Source organism: Carex rostrata, chromosome 23 (assembly GCF_964058835.1).
Source record: "Carex rostrata chromosome 23, lpCarRost1.2, whole genome shotgun sequence".
NCBI lineage: Eukaryota > Viridiplantae > Streptophyta > Magnoliopsida > Poales > Cyperaceae > Carex > Carex rostrata.
Window position 1 is genome coordinate 5,568,221 of NC_135940.1, and position 22,802 is coordinate 5,591,022.

General features: G+C 37.9%; 1 protein-coding gene across 5 annotated transcripts; it reads left to right on the forward strand.

The window, feature by feature from the left end:
• The first annotated feature begins 1,094 nt into the window (after nucleotides 1-1,094).
• Nucleotides 1,095-19,572, forward strand: LOC144574493 (Rab3 GTPase-activating protein catalytic subunit). Of its 5 annotated transcripts, none has more exons than XR_013518238.1 (13): nucleotides 1,095-1,515; nucleotides 1,924-2,012; nucleotides 2,666-2,769; nucleotides 3,108-3,292; nucleotides 3,692-3,858; nucleotides 14,773-15,078; nucleotides 15,611-15,675; nucleotides 15,843-15,891; nucleotides 16,378-16,522; nucleotides 16,831-16,915; nucleotides 17,994-18,063; nucleotides 18,144-18,312; nucleotides 18,958-19,144. XR_013518238.1 is itself a non-coding variant. In XM_078324444.1 (13 exons), the coding sequence occupies exons 1-13, from the start codon at nucleotides 1,383-1,385 to the stop codon at nucleotides 19,300-19,302; spliced, it is 1,887 nt and encodes a 628-aa protein (XP_078180570.1). In that variant the 5' UTR covers nucleotides 1,095-1,382; the 3' UTR covers nucleotides 19,303-19,572. The 5 variants fall into 5 exon arrangements, 4 of the variants coding, with proteins under 4 accessions (XP_078180570.1, XP_078180573.1, XP_078180574.1 ...); XM_078324444.1 differs by having other exon boundaries at nucleotides 18,169-18,312; nucleotides 18,958-19,572; XM_078324447.1 differs by lacking the exon at nucleotides 18,958-19,144 and having other exon boundaries at nucleotides 18,161-18,309.
• The last annotated feature ends 3,230 nt before the right edge of the window (nucleotides 19,573-22,802 follow it).

A 22,802-nucleotide genomic window follows, 5' to 3' on the forward strand; every position in this document is an offset into this window, starting at 1 on the left:
ATATTATAGTAAAAATATTCTAAAACATATAATATTTGATCTCTAGATATATTTTTGATCATGTTAACAGTTCCAATTTACTATTTAAATTTTACAAATAAAAATATTGATTATGGGACATTTTTGTCCGTATTAAAAAGGGGAATTTCACGTATACCCCTCAAAAACTTCAAAATTACATATTTTCTCCTCTAAAGTTTGAAATTACGTTTTTTTTCCTCTAAACTTTAAAAACTCACAAATTTACCTATTTTATTGTATTTTATATTAAAACTCATTCTAAAATTTTTAAATACCCATTTTACCCTTTATTAAAAGCATATAAAGCACATCAAACTCAAATTTAAATCTAAAGGGTTCCTCTACCGTTCGATCTGCATGCATGCATTAAGATCTGTGCATAGTGCTTCAATATTCGTGCTGATCTAGCATGCACAGATCTTAAAACAATATTGATTCGTGTGCATTGCATTAAGATATGTGCACATCGCTTCATATACGTGTGTGTTCGCATCAAGATTCATGCTGATCTTGCATACGCATATTTCAAAGCAGTTTGGACGGTAGAAAAACTTTTCAGATTCCAATTTGAGTTTGATGGGCTTTATATACTTTTAATAAAGGGCATTGCATTAAGATATGTGCACATCGCTTCATATATGTGTGTGTTCGCATCAAGATTCGTGCTGATCTTGCGTACGCATATTTCAAAGCAGTTTGGACGATAGAAAAACTGTTCAGATTCCAATTTGTGTTTGATGGGCTTTATATACTTTTAATAAAGGATAAAATAGGTATTTTATAAATTTAGAATGAGTTTTAATATAAAAGACAATAAAATGGATAAATTTGTAAGTATCTGAAGTTTAGAGGAGGAATATGTAATTTCAAACTTTAGAGGGTGAATATGTAGTTTTGAAGTTTTTGAGGGGTATACGTGAAATTCCCCCTATTAAAAATGACCTCTTCAAAGTTTAAACTGTTCTGGTTGCACACTTTTCCAATTCTCCCCCTGATTTGTTATAAATTCACACTAAAGGGCTTTGTTTGTTGTCACTATCGGGAGTTGTCAAATCCATCATCCATGTAACTTTGAAAAGAAAATCTGAGATCTAAATCAACTAATAAAATAATTCATTTTGTAAGCATGGCACAGTTTTATATTCATCGTCTCTCCAATCTAATCTTGCCTCAGATGATCTGAGTCTGCGGTATACTATTACTACCGTTGTTTTATGATTATCCATCCAAACGCATATCCCCTTGCGCTTTCTCAAAATATGATTCAATTCAATCCCTTGTATTGTATGTCGCCCTAGCGTAAGAGAAGGATGTCTATTTTTTCCATGAATTGTTTGATTATTTCGTAAAAGGGTCTTCAAATGGATTCTTCTTCTTCGTCGTCGTCGTCTTTCTCGATCGTTTCGAGGGCAAAAACGGCATTGCACTCAGCTGCGGCGAAAACGGAGAAGGTATTCACTGATATCAGAGCCATCGATCTCAAGTCCGATAAAGGTATCTCTCTTTTACTTAAATCGGGTTCGAGTGTTGCATGGATTGCAATTATAAGTGAATTATCTTAGGAATCAACTCCATTTTAATCGGTATTGATTTTGTTGAATAATTCTGGGGTGGGGGTGGGGGTTGGGGTGCTTTCAAACAATAATTCTGGGGCAGAATAATTGAAATTGGTATCCAAGTGTGCTTCCGAGTTATCAACAAAATAATACTGATCCAGGGGACCGTTGTTAGTAAGCTTTGATTCAGTGATATCCTGTTTTAAAGTTGCTGAGTTCAGTTCTAAATTACAAATTAAGCAATTTAGTTCAGATTGAATTTTGCAATTATGGCCTTATGAACTGTTTTTTTAGCTTGTTCTTTTTACTTTGATTAACAAAATATGTCTTGTTTTGTGTTTCACAGAAATCGACGGGATTAGTCTAAAGAACTCTAGGAAGTCGATAGATCAAGAGGAACCTCAACCTGGCTGCTATAACAAAAATCAAGATGAGGTTTGTTTCAAATTGTCATTTTTATATCATGTAAACATATGCATATTAATTTATTTTATTTTGTTTTCTTTATCCATGGTACAAAGTTAGTTTAATATGTCTACTGTATTATGAAGTTTTAAATTTTCAAGGCTTCTCAATTAATTACATTAAGCTAATAAATAATAGGTACCTGTGATATGATGATCAAGTGAAAACAACTAAAGAAATAGTTTCAGATCTCTATTTCTATTGAGCATATCAGTATTTTTATTTTTAAATCTGCTTATACGTTCGAGGCAAATAAACTCTGGTCAAAAGAATGACAAAACAAAATTTTCTAGAAAAGATAATGCCGTATATTGCCAATAAAGACTTTTACGTACATATCCAATGATTTTTTTTTTAACACACTATAAGTTTAATGCATCTACTTCACAGTACACTGTTCCATTACCCTCCAAATCAACAGAAAACCCATAATTATATAGAAAAATGATAATTTACAAGAATTAATAAATGAGGATTTTTTTAAGAAAAATAAAGGACAAGACGTTGTAATAGAAACCCAACAAAGGGAACCTTGGTTTCTCTGTAATTTTTTTTTTCCACTGAAGTATGTCCCTTATATACATCTCTTTAGATTTGCTAACTTAGTCTTATACACTTTCCAGGCCAACGAAACATCTTCAGGTAAATCCGGTGACAACACAAAGTTGTCTGCAAAAGTTACATTTCCTCCAGCATCTTTAGTTAAACAATTGGCCATGGCTCTTGAGTGAGTTTCTCTTTTTTATAATAATTTTTAGTACTCTTTTTGTCAACTGCTATTAGGATCATTTATATCTAGAAGCAACAATTTTTAATCAAAGTTTTTGTTATACCATGGTAGTGTTCCCCTGAAACAGTCGTGGAAACCCATATGGGCAATAGGGAATTAATTAAGCCTCGTTTGAACCAACTTTTCCCCGAAATATCCTCAATCATGCAACTACTTGTGCAGCAAGGCTAGTCCATTACTCATATTAAAATGTGAAATAAAAAAGTTGCAAGAACCTAGTTCATTACTTGTGTGAATATGTGTGAACATGCTTATTAATTTTGTTTATATTTCAGAGCCGGAAAGAGTTATAAATCAATGAGTGAGCTGAAATCTAAAGGGGACACTTCATCATTAAAGGAAAAGAGCAGTGTGACCCTCTCTGTTGTAAAATCACTTGTTCTTCGAGAAAAAGATGAAAAGTTGATTGCTGAGGGAGAAGAAGAGATCCAATCACTTGCTTCATTCCTTTTCAAATCAGGTATTGCCTTTTGAATAGTATTGACATATTGAGACTATTGATTTCTGAACCAAAATATGACAAATGGGACCAGCCACGTTTGAACACAGCACGTGTGGCCACAACATGCTTTGGTCACAGCGTGACTAACTTGCCGTGACCGTCCCTCCAAATATGTTCATGGCACGACATGTAAAAATATAACTTGGTCACGGTACGTTACGGTATAGCACGTATTTACATCCCTATTAATAGAACCGGTATGGTTGAGACATGTATCTTTTTCTGTACTTAGCTTATAGCATAGAAGAAGAAAAAAGCAAACGGTAAAGTAATAAGCTTGGGACTGCACTGGCATGCTCAAGAGTATTTAGTTATTTACTGGTGCTGTGCTAACCTATTTCTCAATCATGTTAACAGATAATTATTCATCGTTTAAAAGAGTTGAAGGCGGTACAGGTACACAAACGGTTCCATACCTACACAGTGCCCCCCCAGAAAGCTTTATCCATCAATTGTCAGAGATTATTGGAAATGCCAGTTCGATGCAAAAGATGGGTCTCCTTTGGCACTTCATTGTTCTTGAGGTACGCTGTTAAATTCAAGCAATACATGCAAGTTATATTTTACTCTGTAAGTTGTTAAAGAAGGATTTCTGATTTATACCTCATTTGGTAGTTTAAGTCATGACTTAAATTAATCTGTTTGGAGAGGTAAGATGTTGGAAAATGAACCTCTGCCTATGATAGTAAGTGTGGAGTAAGTTAATTCGCCTGGAGAGGTGGCATTACTCACTCCAAATTAACGCACCTCTTACTCCATGTTACTCCTATTTACTCTTCATTTGGCAGCTTAAGTGTTGAGTAAGGGGTTTACTCCACAACCAAACATGGCCTAATAAGTTGTTAAAGAAGGATTTCTGATTTTTTATTGTCTTCATGTAATAACCAAAACATGGAACAATCTTGTTACTTCACTCCATCAGTTGCTGAGTGAGTGGAAATTGAGGGGTAATTTGAGGGTTTTTTTTTTTCTTTTATTGTGTGTGAAAAAGATACATATGATTGGGTTCCATTTCTAGCCTACCCCAACTTGTTTGGGACTACACGCTTGGTTGTTGTTGTTGTTGAAAAAGATACAGCTTGATTGTTGTGTTATAGTGTCCAACTTCTATATTGTAGGTTTATGCAGTGTGTGTTTGCCTCATTTGCAGCATATATAATGTAATTTGAGATTTAAGGTTGATCCAGAAAATTTGCCTATTTACCGCATAGGGTGTTTTTGGTCTCAATTTATTTCAATGCATATACTTTGGTTTCCATCACACAACCTGATGGTTGGTTGTTTTTTGAACTGCAAAAACCATGAGTAAAGAGTGATAGTTATTCAAAATTCTTTATTTATGTCACACCCCGGAACTAGGGGTCGTGTAGTTACGCCGTGAATATATAGATGACTATACATTCACAAGGCAATTACGGTGTAAACCTAACATAATATCGGTTTACAACATCACCACTTATCATTTAATCCGATTTAAAATCATGTTTATACAAATACATTTATAGATTATCAAACTATACTCAATAGTATATGTATAAATTCGTGCAATAACTATATAATCGAAAGATTAAACAATCCCAAATCAATTCCCATTTTATACCATTTCTCTTCCCCGATTTCAACTCGATCGATCCCCATATTTCCAAATCAATATAAACCATTCCCATTAACATTTTATACACAGTTTAAAACATAAAAGAAAATTCATATTAAATCACAGTAAACGTTTAATATACAATTAGGTTTACAAAACCACTCGACACGGTCCGATAACAAGGTTATACACAAATACCATACCAAAACCCTATCGACATCAAAATGGACTCAATGTGAGGCATACCCTATCGCTATGCGGCTTAAACCTCACTGGTCGAGCACTCGAATCCCTTCTATTCGCGTTTACCTGCAAACACATACGAAAGAATAAAGTTCCCCGAGGGGATAGGGGGTGAGAAAACTTGTCAACCGTTTTCTCAGTGCGGAATTTAGTCAGGGCTACTGGATTTGTAAGAAATCCATTACCGGAACTAAATAAACCCGCAACGAGTTTCAATTCAACAATTCGATAAAAGAAATGCATATGCAACATATATAGAAGCAATTGAAATCTAACTCATATCACAATCAAATGAAATCGAAGAATTCATAGAATGGTTTGGTATAACAGATACAATTGCTAAGTCCGGTTACAATTGATAGATATCGACTATCCATCTCATTTGGCTTAACATTTCTCTGGTCTGGTTTATAGTCAAACATCCATATCAATTCGTCAATTTCCAATTTAGGATTGCATATCTCTCGATCATGCAACGGGTTGTCACTCTTCCAAAGAGAGACCAATAACAATCAATTATCCACAGTTTCAATCCTCCTGCTATACTCTACATTTTTGGTATCAGTTAACCTAGCTCTGCCTTTCTCCTTGGTTACCGATACCCTCCACAATTAGGGTTATTCACCGTATGCGCATATGGGCCCTGAGACAAAGTCTAGTAGCTAGCTAGACATTGTCCCTACAATTCACTCATTTCATTCACAATTAACTTATCCTCTGCCCTCTTCACATTTCAGTACTGGGATTCCATTCAATTATCAAGACGATAGAACAATCAATCGAATAACAATACCAACATGCTAGATCAACAATATCATATCAATTCAATTATATCATTACTTATTTTCATGCAATGCTGCAAATAATGCTAACAATAGAGATCCAACATGAGGTCATGCACAATAAGTCAATTAACAATTCAATCGGTATATATATAAGCACATATATATATATATACATGTACCGTTATTTAATTCTAAGTAATAGAATCCAAAACAGATCCCGTGAACCCCCGCACCTGATCAAGTAGGGCACTTGGGTAGGATCCGGTATCGCTAAACTCGACGACCTCGTCTAATCCGCTAATCCTCGGTCAATCGGGTCTATGCCTAAATTACATGGCATAGCAAGTCAATTTCAATATATTTCATAATTCCTATACCCAATCGCATTCTAATACTCGTAAACGGTCAATTCAACAAATTCGGACGTTTTACCATCTTACCCTTGCAATTCACCCTTTTTTTTAGGGTTTAAGTCACATTTCTTCTCAATTGGGGTTTATATCGAATAGATAGCAATACGGAAGTCTCAATTCACTCAAACTCGTAATCACGGTCATTTACAATTCAATTCGTTCGAAAGTTGGTTCAAAACCCTAATCAATTTGGGATAATCTCACCATTCGGGTTTTAGTTGGAATTGAGACATGAAATCAATCAAATAACGCTCAAGAAGCAACAAAGACATTGATTCTCGAGTTTGGTTCAATTTGGTCGGGTTTCACCGAAACCCTAGAAATCAAGAGAAGAGAAAATAGAGCAAACGTGAAGAGGGATTACCAAACCAAGTGGAGGAAGGGGCGAGATTTGAGCTCCTCTACGATTTTCTCAAGTTTCGGTCAATTCCGCGGGAAATCAGACTCTCTCTCTCACTCTCTATCTCTCTCTCGTGTCTCTCTGTTGGGGCGGCCAAAGAGAAAAAGGGGAAAGGAGGAAGAGAGAACAGGAATTTTTGCTAAATAAACCCTCACTTTATCGGATAAAACGTTATGACGTTTTGTTAAATCGTTATAACGATTCAGCTAGTGAAAAACGCAGGAAATAGTGTATAAAACGCATAATTTGGTGTATAAAACGTTATAACGTTTTCTGAAAACGTTATGACGTTTTAATTGAATCCAGCCTTCATAAAATCGTCGTTTTTCATCAAGTTTTACAGCGAAAAACGTTACATAACGTTTTAGGAAATTTTTTTTTTTTTTTTTTTTTTTTTTTTTTTCACGGTGTTACATTTCTCCCTCACTTAAAAACAAAGTTCAATCCTTTGAACTTAACTACGTACCTGAACTGTCGAATAACTCAGGATATTGTTCGCGAATTTTCATTTCAAGTTCCCACGTCGCCTCTTTTTCTGAGTGTCGTCCCCACTGCACTAATACAAGTCCAATCGTTCGATTTCTTAATCTTTGCTCTTTTCGGTCCAGAATTCGCATTGGTTCTTCTTTATACGCCAGATTCTCATCTACTCGCAGGTCAGAATGATCGATGCAATGAGATGGATCATTTACATACTTCCGGAGCTGCGATATGTGAAACACTGGATGAACTCGGCTCAAAGCCGGAGGTAACGCAAGCTCATATGCCACTTGTCCCACTCGATTCTGAATTTGAAACGGATCGATATATCTCGGACTCAACTTGCCCGATACACCAAACCGATGTACTCCCCTGACTGGAGATACTCGGAGCCACACATGGTCACCCTCTTGGAATTCCAAATGCCGTCGGTGTACATCCGCGTACTTCTTTTGTCGATCTCGAGCGGACTTTAGTCGGCTCAAGATAACCTGTATCTTTTCTGCAGCCTCTTGTATCATTTCTGGTCCTGTAGGCAAATAAGTGCCCGCGGGACCCCACCACAAGGGTGTCCGGCATGTCTCACCCGTAAGTGCCTCCAACGGTGGCATCCCAATACTCGAGTGGTAACTGTTGTTATAAGCGAATTCAACTAGGGGCAAATGATCTAACCAAGACCCTTGGAAGCTCAACGCACACGCTCGAAGCATGTCTTCCAGGGTTTGAATGGTCCTCTCTGACTGTCCATCTGTTTGCGGGTGATGCGCGGTACTGAACCTCAGTTTTGTTCCCATAGCCTCTTGGAAACTCTTCCAAAAATGAGAGGTAAATCTCGTATCTCGATCCGATATGATCTCACGTGGACAACCATGATACCTGAAGAAAAATTTCATAAATATCTCCGCTAAGGCCCGACCCGAGGTATCAGGTCCAAGCGGAATGAAATGAGCCACCTTAGTCAGCGTATCCACAATCACCCATATGGTCTCATGTCGCCCTTTTGTCCTTGGAAAGCCACTTACGAAATCCATCGTAATTATCTCAAATTTACCTCTTTTCTTGTCCAACGGCTGGAGTAATCCGGCTGTCCTTCGTCTATCAGCCTTCACCTGCTGACAGACTTGGCATTTCTCGACGTATTTCCTCACGTCATTCTTCATGTTGGGCCACCAGAAGTATCGCCTCAGATTCTGGTACATTTTGATTTCCCCAGGATGGATAGTGTATCCCGAATCATGCGCCTCCGATAGAACCAAGGTCTTCAACTCTGCATCTTCAGGAATGCATATACGGTTGCCAAACCGCAAGATTCCTTCATCATCTATCCGGAATGGAGTCTCTCTGTCTGATGTCGCATGATCTCGGAATTTCTGACATTTCGGATCCTCATGTTGCGCTACCCGAATACGATCGTGTAATTCGGGTCTCACCTCAATAGCAACAGAAATAATCGACATAGCTGCCGATGCACTCGTACCCGCTTCAGCTCCAAGCAAGCGAGTTGCTGTTGCCACAGCCAATTCACGAGAAGCGCCCACGTGCAAATTCATTCTCCGCATCTCCTCTATCAAGTGTGACTCTCTCGTAACCAGGGATGCCAGGTTCACCTGGTTCTTTCTACTCAGCGCATCCGCAACTACATTCGCCTTACCCGCATGATACTGAATGTCGAGGTCATAATCTTTCATTAGTTCGAGCCACCTTCTTTGCCTCAAATTCAGCTCCTTCTGAGTAAATATATACTTCAGACTCTTGTGATCGGTGAAAATCTGACACTTTGCACCATACAGATAATGTCGCCAGATTTTCAAAGCAAAGATCACCGCCGCCAACTCCATATCATGTGTCGGGTAATTCTGCTCATGTGGTCTCAGCTGACGAGACGCATAGGCAATCACATGCCCATCCTGCATCAAAACACATCCCAAACCCGAACGCGATGCATCGGTAAACACCGTATAGTCCTTCCCAACTACCGGCATTGCAAGAATCGGTGCTGACACTAACCGACTCTTCAACTCCTCGAAACTCTTCTCTTGAGACTCACCCCATTCAAACTTTACCCCTTTATGCAGCAGCTCAGTGAGAGGTCGAGCTAGTTGAGAGAACCCCATCACAAATCTCCGGTAATAACCGGCTAAACCGAGAAAGCTACGAATCTCGGTCACGGTAGTTGGTCTCTTCCACTCTGTCACGGCTCGAATCTTTTCAGGATCAACCGCCAATCCTTCACCTGAAACAATGTGGCCCAAAAATGCCACTTGGTCCATCCAGAACTCGCACTTAGAAAACTTCGCATACAGCTGGTGATCGCGTAGCCGCTGTAGCACCACTCTGAGATGAGCTGCATGCTCCTCATATGACCGGGAATAAACCAGGATATCGTCAATGAACACCACCACCGTAGTGTCCAACAGATCTCTGAACACTCGCTGCATGAGGTCCATAAAAGCCGCGGGTGCATTCGTCAGCCCAAATGGCATGACTAGATACTCGTAGTGCCCGTACCGAGTACGGAAAGCCGTCCTCTCCACATCACTCGGACATATCCGCAGCTGATGGTACCCCGTCCTCAGATCAATCTTGGAATAGACTGACGACCCTTGTAACTGATCAAAGAGATCGTCAATCCGTGGCAACGGATACTTGTTCTTCACTGTCACTTTATTCAACTCTCGGTAATCGATGCATAACCGCAGAGTTCCATCTTTCTTCCGCACAAACAATACTGGCGCGCCCCACGGGGACGTGCTTGGCCTTATCAGTCCTTTCTCCAACATTTCCTCTAATTGCACTTTCAACTCCTTTAGCTCCGCAGGAGCCATTCGATACGGAACTTTCGAGATTGGAGTTGTACCCGGTACTAAATCTATCTTGAACTCAACTTCACGTGCCGGGGGTAACCCGGGAATCTCCTCCGGAAAGACATCTACAAATTCCGAAACAACCGGAATGTTCGCTATTTCGGAAACCTCCGTATCGGCACACATAATCATCACCAGGTATGCTGTACATCCCGACTCCACTAAGTTCCTTGCCTCAATCGCCGAGATGTACGGTACCACCTCCTTCACGCCCCTACACCTAAGGGTACAATTCGAACCACTCGGCAACGCAAATTTCACGGTATGACGCAAACATTCAATGGTGGCTACGTGTCGGGTTAACCAATCTATACCCAACAATGCGTCATACTCTGAAATATCCATTACTAACATATCCGCTAACAAGTCTCTCCCATCGATTCTTATTTTCAGGTTTCGGCAGATTTTTGCAATTTTGGTAGTTGAACCGAGTGGGGTACGAACATCCAGAACTTTCCCACTCGACTCGGTCGGCCATCCACACTTCTCAACGAATATACTAGACACTATCGAGTGACTACAACCCGTATCAATCAACACATATGCAAGATGCCCGGAGATAGAAATAATACCTGCCAACATATCATTCTGAGAGGATCCCGATGCCCGCTCGCTTTCCTTATCCGGCAGCTCGATCGCATGCACGGCATTAGCACCAACCCGGCCTCCTGCACGGCCTCCTCGCGTCTGTGGTGGAGTGCCTCGGCCTCCATTTCCACGCCCCTGTGGACCCCGATAGCCTCCTCTGCCACTACTTCCCGAAGCACCCGAGTAAGCTTGTTTTGGGCACTCTCTAGCCCAATGGTTCATGTCACCGCACAACATACAGGCTCCTCTGATGCGGCGACAAGATGCCTCGGTATGTGGTTTCTGACAAACATTACACCAGGGTCCAGTGGTCCCCTGTGTAAACCTCGATACCACTAACTGTCCAGTCGGGTGTCCCGAAGTTGGGGGTTGAGACCCCGACCCACTTGCTTGCTTCTTGTGATCAAACTTTGGCCTAACATTCCTCGGGTGGGTCTGTTGTGCACTCCTCTTGAGATACACCTCGGTTTGCTCCGCTTGTTTCATTAGGGCTGGAATCCCTGCAGCTGTGGAGTGGTGTATGGCTAGAGCAACCTTCGGGTCCAACCCGTCAAGATACTGCCTGCGGTACCTTGCAGGATCTGCCTTCACATCTGGAGCATATCTGGACAAGTCAAAGAATCTTCGGTTGTACTCCTCAACCGACCTCTCCCGCTGACGCAAGTTCAGGAACTGACTCCTCAGAGCCTCCTGATGCATAACACTCAGATACTGCTCCCCGAACATCTGCTCGAACCATGTCCAGGGAATGTCTTGCTCAGCTCCCTCATACTTCGCTTTCACGCCTTCCCACCAATGCCTGCCTGACCTCTCTAGAAGTTGCACGGCCAACTCCACCTTGTTGGCATCCGGAATCCGGCACAGAGTGAACTTGGCCCTCACGTTCACCATCCACTCTTCCGCCTCAGGGTATCCCCCTGACCCGTCAAAACGAGGGGGTGCTGAGCGCATGAACGCGTCGTAGAGTTGCCTAAACTCCTCTCCCGGTGCCACTTGAGCAACCGGTGCAGCTGGTCCTTGTGCCTGTTGCTCGGCTCTACGACCTCTCTCGTAGGCCGCAATCAACATCTCCTCTAGACCGCGCTCCATTATCTGAAAACTTAATACGCTTCATATTAAGTTTCACGACAATTTAAACTACCGTCCCATTCTACTTTTAATCCCCACTCGCGAATCCTATCAAGTCTGGTTATGGTTTGGTCTGGTTAGGGTTTGAAAAACGAACCAAACCTGAGCTCTGATACCAACTTATAACTGTCACACCCCGGAACTAGGGGTCGTGCAGTTACGCCGTGAATATATAGATGACTATACATTCACAAGGCAATTACGGTGTAAACCTAACATAATATCGGTTTACAACATCACCACTTATCATTTAATCCGATTTAAAATCATGTTTATACAAATACATTTATAGATTATCAAACTATACTCAATAGTATATGTATAAATTCGTGCAATAACTATATAATCGAAAGATTAAACAATCCCAAATCAATTCCCATTTTATACCATTTCTCTTCCCCGATTTCAACTCGATCGATCCCCATATTTTCAAATCAATATAAACCATTCCCATTAACATTTTATACACAGTTTAAAACATAAAAGAAAATTCATATTAAATCACAGTAAACGTTTAATATACAATTAGGTTTACAAAACCACTCGACACGGTCCGATAACAAGGTTATACACAAATACCATACCAAAACCCTATCGACATCAAAATGGACTCAATGTGAGGCATACCCTATCGCTATGCGGCTTAAACCTCACTGGTCGAGCACTCGAATCCCTTCTATTCGCGTTTACCTGCAAACACATACGAAATAATAAAGTTCCCCGAGGGGATAGGGGGTGAGAAAACTTGTCAACCGTTTTCTCAGTGCGGAATTTAGTCAGGGCTACTGGATTTGTAAGAAATCCATTACCGGAACTAAATAAACCCGCAACGAGTTTCAATTCAACAATTCGATAAAAGAAGTGCATATGCAACATATATAGAAGCAATTGAAATCTAACTCATATCACAATCAAATGAAATCGAAGAATTCATAGAATGGTTTGGTATAACAGATACAATTGCTAAGTCCGGTTATAATTGATAGATATCGACTATCCATCTCATTTGGCTTAACATTTCTCTGGTCTGGTTTATAGTCAAACATCCATATCAATTCGTCAATTTCCAATTTAGGATTGCATATCTCTCGATCATGCAACGGGTTGTCACTCTTCCAAAGAGAGACCAATAACAATCAATTATCCACAGTTTCAATCCTCCTGCTATACTCTACCTTTTTGGTATCAGTTAACCTAGCTCTGCCTTTCTCCTTGGTTACCGATACCCTCCACAATTAGGGTTATTCACCGTATGCGCATATGGGCCCTGAGACAAAGTCTAGTAGCTAGCTAGACATTGTCCCTACAATTCACTCATTTCATTCACAATTAACTTATCCTCTGCCCTCTTCACATTTCAGTACTGGGATTCCATTCAATTATCAAGACGATAGAACAATCAATCGAATAACAATACCAACATGCTAGATCAACAATATCATATCAATTCAATTATATCATTACTTATTTTCATGCAATGCTGCAAATAATGCTAACAATAGAGATCCAACATGAGGTCATGCACAATAAGTCAATTAACAATTCAATCGGTATATATATAAGCACATATATATATATATACATGTACCGTTATTTAATTCTAAGTAATAGAATCCAAAACAGATCCCGTGAACCCCCGCACCTGATCAAGTAGGGCACTTGGGTAGGATCCGGTATCGCTAAACTCGACGACCTCGTCTAATCCGCTAATCCTCGGTCAATCGGGTCTATGCCTAAATTACATGGCATAGCAAGTCAATTTCAATATATTTCATAATTCCTATACCCAATCGCATTCTAATACTCGTAAACGGTCAATTCAACAAATTCGGACGTTTTACCATCTTACCCTTGCAATTCACCCTTTTTTTTAGGGTTTAAGTCACATTTCTTCTCAATTGGGGTTTATATCGAATAGATAGCTATACGGAAGTCTCAATTCACTCAAACTCGTAATCACGATCATTTACAATTCAATTCGTTCGAAAGTTGGTTCAAAACCCTAATCAATTTGGGATAATCTCACCATTCGGGTTTTAGTTGGAATTGAGACATGAAATCAATCAAATAACGCTCAAGAAGCAACAAAGACATTGATTCTCGAGTTTGGTTCAATTTGGTCGGGTTTCACCGAAACCCTAGAAATCAAGAGAAGAGAAAATAGAGCAAACGTGAAGAGGGATTACCAAACCAAGTGGAGGAAGGGGCGAGATTTGAGGTCCTCTACGATTTTCTCAAGTTTCGGTCAATTCCGCGGGAAATCAGACTCTCTCTCTCACTCTCTATCTCTCTCTCGTGTCTCTCTGTTGGGGCGGCCAAAGAGAAAAAGGGGAAAGGAGGAAGAGAGAACAGGAATTTTTGCTAAATAAACCCTCACTTTATCGGATAAAACGTTATGACGTTTTGTTAAATCGTTATAACGTTTTCTGAAAACGTTATGACGTTTTAATTGAATCCAGCCTTCATAAAATCGTCGTTTTTCATCAAGTTTTACAGCGAAAAACGTTACAACGTTTTAGGAAAATTTTTTTTTTTTTTTTTTTTTTTTTTTTTTTCACGGTGTTACAATTTATTTGGGGACCCCTAACCATACTTGTAAAAGCAACTTTATATATTTTCCTATTTTGAACTGCAACCTAATATTAGAAAAAATAATAATAAAAGTTAATTGAACTGACTGAACTGCCGCTGAAAAACAATTATAGGAAATATCAATTTAGTTTAATTAGGGGTTAAACTGTCTTACATTGAACAAATTGGTCACTGTGCATTGCCTTAATCTTAAGTTTGAATCTTATTTGCGAGTATGCCTATCTTGATTTCTCTTGCAAACATGAGAATTGCGAGTATGTCCAACTTGATTTCTCTTGCAAACATGAGAAATAAATGTTGGTTTTCATTTGCAAGAGCTGCTTTTTTATTGGTCTCTTATTCAATCTACAGATAAGAAACTTATGGTCTAAAGAAGAACCTATCCCTCGAATCCCACTAGATGAACAGCCAGACCTGAACTGTTGTCTATTATACCAACAACTCCAAGTGATAAACTGTTGCATTGCAAGAAAAAAGAGAAGAGAAATCGCCAGAGAATCTCTTGAAGCAGCACGAAAGGAGAGCGAATCATTGGAGGGTAATATTTACGTGAAGAGTGTAGATGGAGAGTATGTTTTGAGGCTTGGTGCGAGCTCTATCTCTCAAAACCTAACCATGTTAGAGACCGGTGAGCCTGTATACTCTCCAGTCATGCAGGTATATAACGATTTATGTTTCTTCTAACATTTCTTTTTCATTTGCGATGTTGCCCAACTTTTTTTTGTGCGGAGTTTTAAAATAAAATTTGGAAGGAGTTGCAGTTGGGCATTGTTCAGATAATTTTTTGGGATTATGTCTAAATTGCTGCCCTTTAGTGCAAACTTTTTTGTTGAAAAATTCGATCATGCTAGAAACTATTGAGTTGTTACACTGTCATTGAGGTGCATCTGAGCTGCTTTTAAAGCTAGGTTATGGCCAGTAATATATCTGTGACAAGAAATAACTTTTGGTTCTTTTTGTAGCTGACCAAATTAATTCATGGTGCAATTCAGAAAAGGTTTCAATTCAACATAAAAATCTGCCGACTTGAGTTAAGTTCTTGTGGGGTCTGCCAAAAAAAAAAAAAAAAACTTTGCTTTATTAGCAAATATCTCCATAGTGCTTTTGTTACTTTGCAATTTTGGGAAATGACCATTCCTTCTACAAAGTTTTTATAGTTTTTTTTTGAGCTTGTATTTTGTTCCTGTAGGAGGGGCCCATTTTGACAGAAGATCTGATAAGAGAAATGGAAGAGTTTGTGCTGCGAACAGGAAGGTATGTGTGTGGTAATCTTGATACCAACTTATTTATCTTTTCAAAATTTAAAGAACATTGACATGCGGTTACTTCACTGGCAGCCTCACTAGACTGTACATGTTTTCTCTTTTTTCCAAAGCTGTATTCTGTTATTTAATATATTTTTATGTTATGGTACCTAACAGTGTTGGTGCAGGGTGTTCTCAACTCCTATCTGACATGCAGGCCTTCAAGGTAAGTCCTTTGCACCTTTCTGGTTTAACTCTAGTTTCCTTGAGTGAGGCTATGGTACCATGCATAGGGCAGATTGGGCCGTACTATATGGATCAATATCTTCTTTTTCAAGGTTCAAAAAGTCGATCAGAAATGTTCAACATGATCTCCGTATGAAAATGTACTTGCAGACTAAATTTTTCATTTTTTATAAGTTTTTGCTATTTTTTAGATAGGTTAAAAATCACTACTTTTGAATGGTCCAGAATTATTAGATCAAATGATTTTCTACCTATCTAAAAAAATAGTAAAAAACTTACAAAAAATGTAAAATTTGATCTACAAGTACATTTTCATATGGAGATCATGTTCAAGGGTTCTGATTAATTGTATGGACTTTGAAAATGGAGAAATGATCCATATTACAGGATAGCCTCATTCATTTTCCTTTACATTTGGAATTTTTTGTTTTATATTTCGGTAAAAGCAAAGGGTTTTGTTTACCAGGCAGCAAATTCCGGTTGTGTGCTAGAGGATTTCATTAGATGGCATTCACCTCCAGACTGGAGTGAATCTTGTCAAGAGAGAACCGATGTTGATAAAGAAGGTTCATCTAGGCGTGGTCGTCTTAGTGACCGAATGCAAAAAAAAGGTAACACATTTACTTGGTAAAAATATGAAGTTGTAATATCAGTTTTAACCAATTCACTTTAGCTTTTCAAGCAAATGCTTGTTGACAATTTATATCCCACAAATTGTCTCATTCTAGCGTCTTAAGCTCCAAATTCACTCATTTGTATGAAGGTGGTGACTATAATTTAAGTTTGCAATTCCTGCATGCATATACAAATCCTCAGATGGTGTAAATGTAGATGCCTGCTTTTAGGTTGCTTTGTATGAAAATAGCGACTATATTGTCACCTTACTTTCTCAGTTTTGGTGGTTTATGGATAATTATAGGTAATTTGTGGCATGAATTGTGGAAAACTGCAAAACCTCTACCGGCTGTTGAGCAAGCTCCGCTCTTTGATGAGGATCTAGCTGTGTAAGATTTTTCTTCTTTTGAGAAAAGTGGGATGACCTACCTATTTCATTATAAATCCATGGTACTCATAGGTGCTGGTACCAAACAGTACCAATCACCTGTGAAATGTTTTTACACACTACATTATTCAAAAGCTATGTTACCCTGACACTCCTAGGAAGCCATCGTATCCGTGTTCGACACGTATCCGACACCGACACGCCTCCAACACGCATACGATACGTATCTGACACGCCAGATGGCGTGTCAGGTGAGCTGGCGTGTCCCTACCCGTCTGATACGGTCTCCGACACTTGGTTGACCCCTGCCGATACGGCCCGAAACGTTTGATACGGATTGGACACGCGCCTGTGTACCGCGAGCCGCGCCCGCGCCCGTGGACCGAGCCCGTGGACACCCACCCACCCCTGTGGACCGCGACTGTGGGATTGAACCTTGGACCTCTCAAATGGGAGTCAAAACCTTTAACCATTACACCAAACACTCATATATGTTATATTTTAGTAAGTGTAATACTTAATATACTTATATGAAGTCTTTATTTTCTAAACAAATTTAATTTAAGTTATAATTATCTAAATACAATATATAAATTAATAAAAAATAATATATATAATAAACGTGTCATATCCTAGATTTTTTAAAATTGCCGTGTCGCTGTACCCGTGTCGTATCCGACACGATACCCGTACCCGTATCCATGCAACATAGTTCAAAAGTGAAAACCAACAACAGACATAGTACACACAACAAGCCCTACTACAAAAGAACTACTTCAAGTTTAGCAAAACACAACAAAAAACTAAGATAACAACATAGAAATATTATAGAAGTCTCATGAGATTAACTCATACTAACTAAACTGATCTGGCCCAAGTGCAAAGGGAGGAGGTAAAACTCTATCACCTCTTCCTCTTCATCATCCACCTCTGTACCACTCGGGATATGAAAATGGGTAATTATTATTTATTTCAACTTTTAAGCAGTTAAAACTAAATATGATGCTTGCGAGGGCTTTACACTGTAGAGGGTATTTGTCTAATGGACTATTTTATTAATTTATTATCTTTGTATGCAGAGAAGGGATATTCACCTCTTTTGAAGAAATCGAACCATCAAAACTGTTTGAACAACTACTTGCCACAATTGTAAGTTATAACTCACATCCTGCAAAAATAATAAATGAAAATGTACTCTGCAGTGTATGTCTTATAAAGCACTTATAAAGCAACTATTATTTTGGAGAACACCAGCTTTCAGTGAGCTTTGTGTCAGCAGAGGAAAGCATAAATTTGGAGAAAGAAACTTTGGCAAAGCTGTATCATGAGTGCAAAAACTACATAATTGCATCGTACCGAAGAGATCTCTCAAAGGAAAACTTGAATGATATTTGCAAGGTTATAATCTTGACCCCTAGTTTTAAATCTTTGTATGAACTTGCAGAGAACATCATCTATATTAGGTACTGTATAGGGGTGTTCATCGGGTCGGTTTGGTTAAAACCAAATTAAAATAGTCAAACCAAAATTTTATTCGGTTTTCAAAAATATAACTGAACCAATCGAATTAAAACTTGTCAACTGAACCAAAAAAACCGAAGTAAATTTCGGTTTGTTTGGTTCAACCGAAATAAGAGAGATTAAATTTCAAGATTTCAAAACTCAACACATAATAATCATAGAAATAAATATCAAGATATATATCAGTCGAACTGAAATAAAAAAGATTAAGTCGAACCAAATATAAAAAACTTAAGTAATTCAAGTAAATATCAAGTAAATTTCGGTTTGTTTGATTGAACCGGAATAAGAGAGATTAAACCGAACAAAATATAAAAAAAACAAAGTAAATTAAAAATTCAACTGAACCGAACCATTTAATCCAAAATTTATTGGTTCGGTTGAAAATCAAATAAACCAGATCCAAATGAAACATCCTAAACGTGTGGTTCACATTTTACACCATACTATCATGCTGATGTAAGAGATGCTTGTATCAGTACTGAAATTTAAACATAGTGAACATTATCTGTCATTTATTAGGTATATGAAACTTTGGAAGCGATTGCCATGAACCCTCGAGAAGTTATAACAATCGTTGACTTACCTGAAGGAAAAACTGAGGAATCAAAACTCAGCTTTAAAAAAATGAGCTTAAACTTCATTACAAAAGATAGAGCTTTGTGGAAAAAAGGTGGAAAAGAAGAAAAGAAAGAAAGAGATGAGAAGAGACCAGATCAGAAGTTACTATCTAGTCTACTGGAAAAGAAGGCTTCCATTTTTGGAAAGAAGCCCTCAAAGTCTGCGAAATCAGAGGCTTCACCCTCAACCGAAGATTCATTGGAGGACGGTGAGTGGACAGTATTGCATTGGCGGAGTTTGAGTTAAAATAACTTCTACTGGCTCATTCTTTTATCCTCAACAATTTCTATTTATTTTAAATATTATTCCTTGTTGTTTGGGGGCTTGGGGATGTTGGGGGGTGGGGGCGTAAGTTGTCCTCGTAAATCCACCCTGCAATTTTGTGTGAATGTGTTGAAACATTTTTTTTTAACTCTGTAAATTGTAGAATGTCTGGGGAATAACTTGTAAATACTCTAAATCCCATTTTTTCAGTGGTTTAATAGAAATAGAAATTTAAAATGTTCAGTGCAATCCTCCAAATAGTTCCAGAATATTATCCTATCTTTTATTGCTTTGACTTAAAGAGAAAAGTAGTTAGGAGTTAAAACTATCTAAATTTAGAATTTTAATTATTTCAGATAGAAGTAACATTTTAAAATGTTATAAACAGAGCTTTATATGTTTGGATATTAGCGTTAGAAATAAAAGTTAGACAATATTGAAATTTTTTTCTGTTAAATTACTTAGGGACACACTCAGTGATTTTGTTTGAGATACAATTATCAGTCTCCTAATTTGTATTTTTTATTAAAAAAAAAAAAGATGGATTGCTCGGGGAAATAGAGAGTGTGAAATGTCTAACATACTAATTCGCCGAAAATGTTGACAAACTCATAGGAACTTATGTCGACAACAAAATAATATGATTTATTGGAAAGCACATATTAAATTTATATTCCCCTATATAATTTAAATATGATCATATTTTTAATTAGTACATCGAAAGTCATGCAAATGCATTAATTGTGACCGGTAGGTGTTGAGACGCTGACAATTGTTAGCATATACATATCTTTCAATAAGTTTTTTGGATAAGATTTTACAACACTAAACTTTATCATTTCAAGAGACTAGTCATTAATTAACTGTAATTATCATGAAACTTAATTAATTCACAGTTTGTTTAGTTAAGTTAGTGTATTATATTTTTCACTCATCCCAAATATAACGTAGTGGTCATTATTATTCACATCACCAACATTCCTATAATTTTGGAGCTCCTAATCCTCCTCTGACAAGACAAATCTATCTCTAATTAATAATTAAAGACTAAAATAAGTTTGGAGCTCCTAATCCTCCTATATATGAGTATCACATGACAAAACTATCTGTAATTAATAATTACAGACTAAAATAAGTTACTTGCACAGAGAGTTGACATTTTATAGTATTAATTTGTTGAAAATATTGACAAATTCTAGGAAATTCTTACAACTAATAAATGATTAATTGGAAGATTGTTAGGAATTTAACAAAAAGAAGATGCCGTCAATATTAGATAAGTACTTCCAAATAGGAAATGATAAATGAAGAGGGTCCCATACCTCATTTTTTTTTTATATATATTTTATCATATTTCATATTTTACATTTTTGTTTTTAAAGTTTAAACTGACGATTTGAACCGCTCAATAAAATCACTGTTTTGTACTTTGAAAAGATACAAAATCAATACTATAAAATCACTGTTTTGTACTTTTACCTATCTTAAAAACAGTGATTTTCTGGACGGTTTAAAATAGTGATTTTTTATCAATCTTAGTAAAATGTTTTTAAAAAATATAAAATCTCATCCCCAAGCATATTTTAATATGGATGTTATGTTGAGCGGTTTGAATCGACAGTTTAAATTAGTGTTATCAGAACCGGACCGAACCGCCGGTTAAACCCAAAAAAAACCGGACCCAGTAACATTTCCGGTTTGGTTCTCTTATAGGACCGTTTAAGTTATTGAGCCGGTCAAAACCGGTTTAATCGAACGGTTTTCAAGATAAACCCGCTGATCCATTCAAGTAAAAAGCCGGGTTTCTACGCGTTGGTTTATTTTGTCGTTTCTATGTGCTCTCTCCCCATCTCTGATGTGATCCGCACTTCCGCTTTATTTTTCTTAATGGATGAGAAAGGAAATCGAGCAAATCCATGCAGTAATGGAAAGAATCACAGACTTATTATGACCTTTTTAATTTGACCAATTTCGTTAAGACCTCTACATAAGAACTCGCCTCCCTTGTTCAGTTTTCTTCCCCTATCTTTGCTTAATTTTTTTTAGAAGAAATCATTGAATATCTCTCTCTCCGATGAGAAAGGGAGCAGCAAGTGGTTTAGATCAAGTTCTTAGAAACTCAGATACTGTCTTATTCAAGGTCCTTTTTTAGGCTAATTGCGAGGTAGTTGTTTAAATAGTCTTACTTTATATTAATTTACAGAAGTTTTATTCATTTTAGTTTATATAATTATATTGCGTTCTAAACGGTTTTGTAAAATGGTACATGCACCGGTATTGGGGCATACCATGCTTCACAGAGCATTTGTGTATGAGGAAATATTAAATGCTCTCAAGATGCATGCTTGATGAAATGTGAATCAAAATTTGATTTCAAACAATAGTATGATTTTCATAAATTATATGCGACCTCTACTCGGATGAAGATGGCAGTCCTCATTTTTTATATTATTCAAACATGAATTTGAATTCCTCTGCTTAAGTTTCATTTTTCCGAACTATTTATGCCCATTGAATGATTTTATAGAGTTGAATTGAACTAGTTAATAACCCTGTAATTTTCTCATATCCCATTCTCTATATATAAAAGATATTATTATTTTTATATACAACCCTCGTATTTTATAAATATACAATTATTTAAAAAATCTGCGGTTAAACCGGTCGAACCACCGGTCCAACCAGTAAACCGCTAACCCGAAGCTTTACCGAGTCGATGTCCGGTCCGGTTCTGATAACATTGGTTTAAATTTTAGAAATAAAGATATAAAATATGAAATATGATGAAGTATGAATGGTATGAGTATTAAAACCTTCCTAAATTGATAACAACTAAATTAAATTAAATGGGACAATTACATGTAGCAAGTTTATAGATGGATATCTCCCTTCCCCTTGCATGTATTGATGTATATATCATTTTCGGCACAGTTATCAGTTAGTAATTAATTTGCTTACAAATTGGACTTTGAAAAATCTCTCTCTCAACTCTCAAAGTCTACGTTTACACACAATTGTCTCTATTTGATTCATCCATTAATTAATGCCATGCAAAACCCTATATAAACTACCTTTAACACACGGCACCTCAAATGCACAAGCACAACTATATATAGAGATATATAGAGTGCTTTGTGAACAAAAGAAAAACTTCTTACAGTTGCTAAAATGGCTTCTAAAAAGCTATTCCTCCTTGCTCTGCTCGGTGCTCTTGTTTGCACTACAACTGCAAGAATGCTATTAGCTAATGATGACGTGGAAACGGATGAATCCAAGAGAATGTTACTTACTGCGGACAGAAGAAGTGGTGGAGGTGGAGGTGGAGGAGGAGGAGGAGGTGGTGGTGCTGGGGGTGGTGGTGGTGGTGGAGGAGGAGGAGGTGGTGGTGCTGGGGGTGGTGGTGGAGGAGGAGGTGGTGCTGGTGCTGGAGGTGGTGGAGGAGGAGGGGGAGGAGGTGGTGGTGGAGGTTCCAATGGAGGAGG